The sequence below is a fragment of the Syngnathus typhle genome, linkage group LG5 (assembly GCF_033458585.1).
Source record: "Syngnathus typhle isolate RoL2023-S1 ecotype Sweden linkage group LG5, RoL_Styp_1.0, whole genome shotgun sequence".
Lineage (NCBI taxonomy): Eukaryota > Metazoa > Chordata > Actinopteri > Syngnathiformes > Syngnathidae > Syngnathus > Syngnathus typhle.
The window spans coordinates 17,323,792-17,332,930 of NC_083742.1; the positions used below are offsets into that span (position 1 = coordinate 17,323,792).

General features: G+C 47.3%; 1 protein-coding gene across 1 annotated transcript; it reads left to right on the top strand.

Moving 5' to 3' along the window:
• Nucleotides 1–2,553: 2,553 nt before the first annotated feature.
• Nucleotides 2,554–8,016, top strand: prdm8b (PR domain containing 8b). The gene is made up of 4 exons (XM_061279132.1): nt 2,554–2,717; nt 4,319–4,562; nt 5,368–5,599; nt 5,908–8,016. Exons 2-4 carry the CDS (start codon nt 4,329–4,331, stop codon nt 7,152–7,154), a joined length of 1,713 nt encoding a protein of 570 aa, XP_061135116.1. The 5' UTR covers nt 2,554–2,717; nt 4,319–4,328; the 3' UTR covers nt 7,155–8,016.
• Nucleotides 8,017–9,139: the final 1,123 nt, after the last annotated feature.

Below are 9,139 nucleotides of genomic sequence, written 5' to 3' on the forward strand. Positions count from 1 at the left end.
GAGATGAACCCTCCTTGCCAGGCTTCCTCACTCCTCAAACGTTGCCCCCCCCCCCTTCCCCTCCCCCACCGTGCTGGGCCCGTTTGTGATTTTGGCAGTTGCCGCTGACCATCACGGACGTCATTGCCAATTTTTGTGAAAAGTGGCACATATGGCAGTTGAAGTGCCATATGTGCCCTACACAATATTTCTTGGCCACGTTCCCCCTTTTGGATAAATTGTCGGTTTAAACGGACGATGGAGGGGTGACTCATTATTAATTCATCTATTTTTCACCCCCCCCCCCCTCTTTCCTCTGTGGTATTTTCACAATTTGCCCCACGATGCTGAACAACTGCCAGTCATTTTGGACGGGATAGTTCTATTTGTACGTGAAACAAACGAAACCATCGTTGATATTAGCTCCTTCGTTCATTGATTCATAATTGTACAAGTATGTATTCTATTAGTATTCTATTAGGACTTGTCTAATTGATTGTGCAAGGCCTCCACATGGGGGGGGGTATATGTGAATGGCTTGCGTGTGTGTGTGTGTGTGTGTGTGTGTGCATGTGTGCGTGTGTGCGTGTGTGTTGCATTTCACATGATTGCATTACATATTGAATATTGTCATATTGAAGATTGCTGAAGGCCCATTTTATGACGTCGACGCTGTGCAGGCCAATTCCATTTTCGATCTGAAACAATTCCAAAGGCCAGTGTGAATAAAATCAAATTTCCCATTATTTGGAGTGAAAAATATTTTTTCATCATCAATGTAACATAACATCTTGACAGAGTCCGGATACGTACGCATGGATCTTTTTTAATAGTATGACAACCATGCCTGGGCTGCAGAGTATTTTTTCTTTTTTTTTAACATAATTAAAACCACACGAGCCGCTTTCGGGAGGATTCTGTTTGTTTGGCCATTTTGATTTATTTAGAATCATCCCAAAAGATGAAGGTCTTATTTGTTTACGCGGCGGCACCATTGATCTGATGGATTTATGATGGAGCACAAGGGCAAACACCTAAAAGGACGAGACATCTTCAAATTGTATCATTAGTCGCCTCAAGTGGATCTTGAGTGGAAATTATTGAGCTAAAAAAGTGTGTGATTACACTTTAATACCATCATCAATTTGTCATCATATTCCTGCCTTTAAAAGTGCTTATGAATCATGCACTTGACATCAAGGTAAAAAAAAAAAAAGGATTTAAAAAAAAAAAAAAAAGAAAAAACCTGATTTGCCTCATCCAACCGTGAGTATTATACACTGGCGCCCCCTGAGTGCGCCTCGGGGTATTGCCGGAAAGCGGACACCCGCCTCCACCACATTCCAGCGAGTTACGAAACTGAGCAAGGCCGAGTCGGGAGCCTCCGGAGTCGGCTGCAGTTGGCGGGCGGGGCCGGTGCACGGAGGTGGAACGTGGGGAAGGAAGGAGGAGAAGGTTGTTTGGCAATTAGAGCATCGATGTGTGTCATAGAGGTCATAAACGCTCAATTTGGCTCAATATTTACTCTGATATATGGAAATAAATATACGCTATGCTGTCCAGTGCCATCACCGCCGACACGCAGAGTTGAGCGAGGCCGTCTCAGGAGCTACCGAGTCGGCTTCTGCTCGCAAAACGGGTCGACCGGGGGCCAATGTGAGCGCAATAAAGGATCATTTTAGGTCTTCTCAATGTCGGGAACGAAGGTAGTGGAGCAAAAGACCTGGCTGGCCCTGGACTTGGGATGCGAGGCAGCTCCGTGAAGCCGGCTGCATGGTGGGCGTGGAAACTTGAGCTTGTTGTGACTTGAGGGAAATTGAGCGTGATGAAATGTCAATTTCCTCTCTCTTAGTATATCATGTATGAAAATAAATCAACAGTTCACCACCTCTCCTCAACTGCGGGAACTTGCTGAGCCAGGATGGGCCGCTGCTCACGGGCTGGACCGAAATGCATCCGCAGCCGGAGAAGCTTCGCATGCATAGCAAAACTTAACTCGGCCGTTTGACGTTATGAACATGTCACGGCCATGACAGATGTTACTAAAGACATGCTGCGTGCGTGTAATTGCAATTACATAGTGCAGAGTTTGTGTCCGGCGGGGCAGCAGAATGATGCCGACTGACGATTGAAACACCTGAGCCAGGTTCCGTTGGCGGGCGGCACCGGTGCAAGGAGGTGGAACCGGATGGGGAGGAGAAGGTTGTTATACCTTGATAAAATTTCTATTTGACTCTGTACTCATTATGATAGTCGATATGAAAACAAATAGGAGCGATAAGACATTTCCCGAGTGAAATCAGACTTAAAATTGGATTTCCCCAAAGTGGGTGAGTAAGCATCAAGGCTTTTGATGAGAATTACGATAATAATGAGGGGTGGGAGGAAGGTTGATGGCTGGGTGGCACGTATGGTGGAGGGGGTGGGGGTCCCATAATAAGAGTTGTCAAGCGGCAGTCGGCCAGTCAAGAGTTAAAAGGAGGAGACGCGGAGTGACACGCCTCATTGGGGAAATTATGTGCGGCCAACAAAACGCGCGCGACGCCCCGCGAGTCGTTCACAGCATCCGAACACGTCGTCCGCGCGCGCACCACCGGGACGGAGCCGGACGCGTCCTGCTTCTGACACACTGAGGGGGCCAAGGCAACCTTTTTGCTGGCTTTTGCATTTCTTCTTTTTTGACGTCGCCTCTTGAGGCTCCTGCTTGTGGATTATTTGGTTCCGAATCTGCGCAAGAGGTAGGGGCTGAAAACGACATTTCTGATGATGATACCTAATTATTATTATTATATATTATTATATATAATAATAATAAGTATTATCATTATTTAAATTATTACTATTATCGTCATTATTATTATTATTATTATTATTATTATTATTATTATTATTATTATTATTATTATTATTATTATTATTATTATTATTATTATTATTATTATTATAAAAGAGGGTATTCTCGTGTTGGCTCGGGGTTTAAAAGACTGGTTGTTGGCAGTAGGGCCGAACTGGAGTGCGTCCCGGTCCCGAGGACCGAGTAACCCAAAACCGCGAAGAAGCCGAGCAAGGCTGCGCTGCACAAGGGAAGCTTTGGTAAAATTAAATGATAAGAAAAGCAAAAAGGTTCCGTGCAAAGGTTTTAGCTATTTTAAATTGAAAATATTTTTCCTGATATTTTTACCTTTTTTACTGGCCGAAGTGTGACATTTGCATTTGAAAAATGACAGCAGTTGACTTGAGAATGCGTCGCATTTGAAATCTGACGAATCAAACGGGAAATCCTCACCAAACTGCAAATTGTAAATGTAATTTCACGCAAAAGCGCTTAAACAAACAAATTAAAATGCATCCTTTTGGTTTGCTTTGAAAGGTAGAAATCTCTTTTGGTTGTTATGGGGACATTTTACGCGTGCGCCATGTGGGACTCCGCGCGGGGGGTTGCGCTCGGGGAGGGAGAAAAAGAAATTCATCATCATCATCATCATCATCATCATAATGAAGCGCTCGTGCTGCTTTAATTACTCTCTCCGATGTCGGGTGCATGGGAAGTGGCAGATTATGCAAATGAGGCTGGTGTAAGAAGCGAGGAAAAGAGGATTAAAAAAAGAAGAGAATGGATGACTTTATACCGGGATGAGGATTAAACGGTATTATTTTGACCATTATAAAAGAATTAAAACCCCGAGCGGGCTTTGTAACATCGCACGGAACCCGAACTAGATATTAGCCTAAATACCTGGAAAAAGATCTTGAATCTTGTGTTTTTTTTAAAAAAAAATGTTTCGTTCACTGCGCTCAGGATGCCGTTCGCAGCAATTAGTTTAAAATTTCACGCCATTATGCAATCTGACTTTGTTTTGTACTGCCGGATATTGCACGGCATGCGTATGCTGGGCGCGCATGGGTGGGCCCCCTAATGCAAATTACAGCTATTGTAAGGCAAAAAAGAAAAAAAAAAATACAAACACGCGTATCAAATGTAAAGTATTTCTAATATTTTGAAACGACTTTTTAACTGATGCTTCACATGATGTTTTCAGCCTGAGTTGTTGGTTCAAAAGAAATTCATGTCAATGGTTGTTAAAAAAACAACACGGTTGAAACAACAGCGACGTTTTTTTTGCTTCATACTGTAAAAAAAAAAAAAGAGGGGGGGGGGGGGGGTCTTTGGGTGTCCTTCGTGAATATTATCATTGTTTTTAAGAAACGGATTAATTATGGCGAGCAGTTTCTAGTTCCTTCTGTGTAAAAATGCTTTGTTAGTCTTTCGCGGAAGGAGCATTTGATTTGTGCGCGTCTCTAGCGCAATGAAGTGACCGAGCGGCTGCGTTGCTTGCAGGTGGGCGGCCATGGCCATGGAGGAGTCGAGCTCGCAGCAGAAGGCGCAGCAGCTGTGGGACGGCGACGCCAAGGCGGTGCAGCAGTGTCTCACGGACATCTTCACCAGCGTGTACACCACCTGCGATGTGCCCGAGAGCGCCATCTTCGGGCCGTGCGTACTCAGCCACACGTCCATGTACGACAGCATCGCCTTCATCGCGCTCAAAGCCACCGACAAGCGCACAGCGCCTTACATCTTCCGGGTAATTTTTTTTGCCAGCGATCGTTTCGTGTCCATACCGCCACAACATGTGATTGTAGTCTAATTTAGTAGTTCCTTCAAAAATGATTCCAAGGTTGAGAATCAAAAGGTAACACGCAAGATGTTTTTGTCATGGTTGGCTATTTTGCCAACCATGACACGTGATCATCGGGATCAACGCCCCATCTATTGTCATATTTTCATAACAGAACGAAACCCTATTGCCAGAGAAGCTCCTGCAACGCAGCGATGACATGAAGGTGGAAAAGAAAAAAAAAGAAAAGAAATAATTAAAAACTTAAAGAGTGAATGACAATATTCTACCAGTGCTATTGTGATACAGTGAGAAATCATTTCCCCGGAGAATAATTAAAAAAAGGCCCATCGGGATATTAAAAAAAAACTCATGTCATGATATTTGGATATTTTGCCAATGCTGCTATCATGACAAGAAAATGACAATTGCAGAGTAACGCGCTGTTTTTGCAATATTAAAAAAAAAAAATAAAAAAAAAAGCAACTCATGAGTTTCATCATGAGTTTTAGAAACAGTAAAGTCTTAACGTCTGTGACGTTACTGCGATATTTTGCCAACCATATCACAATAGAGTTACATCCAAACTATAGACTGGGAAGGGGGCATAGCAAAGCACCAACTGCAAAAAAAATAGTCCCTTCGAATCGCCCACATCTGTGCACAGCCCCTATTCCACTAAAAAATGATTTTTCCAAAACCCTAAAACATGCAAGCTGGGTCAATTTGCCAAAGGTCGCGGTGAACGCTGCTAACGAGACGCCTTTGTCAGGTGGACACGTCGGCGGCCAACAGCACATCGGAGGGCCTGATGTGGCTCCGCCTGGTGCAGTCAGCCCGCGACAAGGACGAGCAGAACTTGGAGGCCTACGTGAAGAATGGCCAGCTCTTCTACCGCTCGCTCAGGCGCATCGAGAAGGACGAGGAGCTGCTGGTGTGGTACGGGAAGGACCTGGTGGAACTGCTGCTGCTCTCCGCCGCCAGGGTGGCCCCCAAGAGCAAAGGTGCCGTTCTTAGCCGCCCAAAATGCAAAAAGTGCCAGGCTTTCTGCTCGTAGTGGTCTGCGTGCTTCCTTTTGCGGAAGTGGAGTGAAAAGGGCTTTAGAGCCCCCTCCAAAATACGGTTAGAGCTCGAGCTGTGCTATGCGGTCGACAAATCCAAAGTCTAGAACTTCTCAGAGTGGCTGATGTTTCAGGTGTTGCCACGGGACATTTGGGAGATTGCCGCAACACAAGACAGCTTTCATTTTGTATCTGCGGAAGTCTGTGGTCTGATGGGAAACCAACGATTGTGTCTCTCTTTCTCCAAAAAGGTTCATCTCAACACTCATGTCCCGACTGTAGCCAAAGGTTCCAGTTTGAGTTCCCGTTTTTGGCGCACCTGCGCTTCCGCTGCACCAAAAGACTGCAGAGCCTGACGGGAGCGGACGAGGAGCCCGGCAGGGAGCGCAGCCCGGACCGGCCCGCTGACGTGACCACGCCCACCAGAAGCAGCCCCAAGCACGGGCGCTCCGAGGGCGATGGCAGCAAACCGTCCACGGACTTCCACAACCTGGCTCGGGACATGGAGAACAACCGGACCGGCAGCCCGCTGAGTGACAGGGAGGCGGAGGTGTGCAGCGAGAGCTCAGGGAAGAGAAAGTTCTCCGCCGCCGATGACCGGGAGTGCCGGCGTGCCAGCCTGCCACAGCCCAAGTCCAAAGAGGAGTTGGCCACATCGGCGCAGAACTACCGAGGCGTGTACGGCTTGGAGGAGAACCACCGCACGCTTTCCACGTCCGCTTCCTCGGAGACCAAGCGCAGCGCCTTCACTGAAGTCAAGAAGTCAGTTCAGACTCTCAAGAACCACGGCGGCGGAAAAGGCTTGTCGGCCGCCAACTCCGAGAACAAAGACCGTCCCGCCAGCGGGGGCAGCGGCCTCTCGGACAAGCACCTGAACATCCGGCAGGTTCTGTCGGAGACGCAGCCGCCCCAAACCCCGCCCGTGGCGAGCGCCTTCACCTCAGTGAGCCAGGCTGGCGCCGGTGAGCGCAAGAGCGCCTTCAGCCAACCGGCCCGGTCCACCTACGCTCAGATCTCCCCGCTGGTGATGCCGCCCAAGCTGCTGGACTGCCACCCGGCGGTGGGCGACACCATCTCGTCCAGTCGCCTCTACCAGGCCGACCACCTGGCCGCCAAGCTGCAGGGCGCCGAGCTGGGCGCCAGCTGCCCGGTGCCGGGCGGGGTGGCCAAGCAGAGCCCCTTTGTGTACGCCGCCGCCACCACATTCTGGCCCAAGAACTCGGGCGGCGTCCAGCTACAGATGCCCTCGGCGCTCACGCTCCTGCCGCCCTCCTTCACGTCGCTCTGCCTGCCGGCACAGAACTGGTGCGCCAAGTGCAATGCCTCCTTCCGCATGACTTCGGACCTGGTGTACCACATGCGCTCGCACCACAAGAAGGAGTACGCCATGGAGCCCCTGGTCAAGCGCCGGCGGGAGGAGAAGCTCAAGTGTCCCATCTGCAACGAGTCCTTCCGCGAGCGCCACCACCTGTCGCGTCACATGACCTCGCACAACTGACTCGAGGGCCCGCCCGGGATCCGACGCCAGGGAGCCGCAACTCAAATCTTCAAAGGTCCTCTCTCAGACAGAAAAATGACTTCTGCTCCAATTTGATTTCCAACACAAGCACCCTATTTTTTTTTTTTTATAACTCCTCTGACTAAGGACCCCGGCAAAACCACCTGAGGCTATCTCTCAGCCAAGATACCTCTACCGCTTCCTCGGACCAAATACCATGCAACATTTCTTTCTACTGAGACGGGATTTTACTTCCATCTTGGGTGGTTTCAGAAAGAGCGCAAAGATTGCAAATGGGTCCACGCGCAAGTAGCGGGCGCATCGTCTACCACGGCATGGAAACGAGTCAACCTTAGCATGCGAGACAAAAACCTCACCGACTGTGCTTTGCTAGCTCATACGGTGGCAGCATTCGGTGGTGCCGCCACGTTCAGCCACCTTGCTCAGCGACTCGTTTGCAACGTTTGGACCACACGGCAAAACCAAAGTGTCTTCAGGGCGGGAATTTCTGAACAGTCTCTCGGTGGAAGTCAACTCAAACGGCAGACTTCCCGCGTTTTGTTGGTCCCGACTTCTTGAGACTTCGGTGCGACTAATCATTGTCCAGCAAATTTCATGTTGCTAACCAAAACAGAAATAGCCTAAAATTCCCGCGTTTTGTCAGTGACAGCTTGTTGGAACTTTTGGCGAGACTCCTCATGATGCGCGTCTACCAAATTTCATGTTGCTAAAAGAAATTCTTTGGGACAATTGGGTAGCTCTCAGGGAGGAGCTAAGTTTTGCCCGGGTCGTTAGCCAAACAGACTTGGTTATGTGAAATTGGCTGAGCGTGTCTGTTTTTGGAGGCCTGCTGCAAATCGGGGTTGGGTTCCTTCCACTTGAGAAGCTAACATCGCTGACTTCAGCCCCCCCCCCCCCCCCCCCCAATACACGCCCCTGGCTCCCCCCCTCCCCCTTTGCACTCCTTTTTGGAAGGTCTGGTTTTGTGTACAAAAAAATGTCACGTTTGAAATGAATCTATTTATGAAGCACTTACACGACTAATATGAGAAGCTGGACATATGTGTAAATGTACAGTGAGTTGTATTTTCTATCTTACACGAATCGGGACACGATGCGCGCGAGTGAGTGCGTGCACGACGGCGGCAACTCGTACCCACGCCACATGCAGGCCGTGTGTAAATACAAATGGTTCTGTTTGAAACACAAAGTGTGATCATGATATTAATAATAATAATAATCATATTTTGTGTCCGTGTGTGTGCCCGTGTGTGTGTGTGTGTGTGCGCGTGTGTGTGTGAGGGCGGGGTGTTCTTTCTTTTCCGTTTGTCGGGAAAATTTACTACGTATGACAATTGATCGAATCATGTCGAATGCAATGACAATAAAAGAAAAGGCTTTATTTTCAAACTGCTCTTCTGTCGTAGTTTTCGTGAATATATTTTTGCCAGATTTCCTTTCATGTTTTTCATGCAAAGGAATAGAAAGGTGATTTCCTTCTTTTTCACTTCTATTGTCAACCATCAAATTCATAATGACCAAAATCAGTCAAATGTTGTTGCCTGCATAATTACAGCTAATTATACAGCACGCCGACAAGACTAATTTAAAAAGTTGCATGGGATTTTAATTGTTCATTATGTACAATTAGAAGTAATGATACAGCTTTCAAGCATTTGGAGATATGCATTTTGTACAGCAAAAAAGCAATTAAAATACATGTGTTACGGTGACGTATAATCATAAATCTACAGACAGCAAGTCATTGACTGTTTTGTATGTATTAAAGACACATTTGAAGGTAAGGAATTAAAATACATTTTTAAAAGTATTCTTATAGTCACAAATTATACATCATCAGCCAATTACTGGATGTGTCTATTAAAAATGTGGCATCATAATTCTAATTCGACACACAAAGCTATTGAAAACTATTCAATGCAGTGTGAGAACAGTTACCGCGAGGTTTATTCTCATTTCCAAAA

What these genes read in the sequence shown, in the direction of transcription:
- prdm8b (XM_061279132.1), top strand. Translation starts at nt 4,329, where the DNA reads ATGGCCATGGAGGAGTCGAGCTCGCAGCAGAAGGCGCAGCAGCTGTGG. An exon ending in CAGCGCCTTACATCTTCCGG is followed by an intron (nt 4,563 to 5,367) that starts GTAATTTTTTTT and finishes CGCCTTTGTCAG; the next exon opens with GTGGACACGTCGGCGGCCAA. An exon ending in GGTGGCCCCCAAGAGCAAAG is followed by an intron (nt 5,600 to 5,907) that starts GTGCCGTTCTTA and finishes TTCTCCAAAAAG; the next exon opens with GTTCATCTCAACACTCATGT.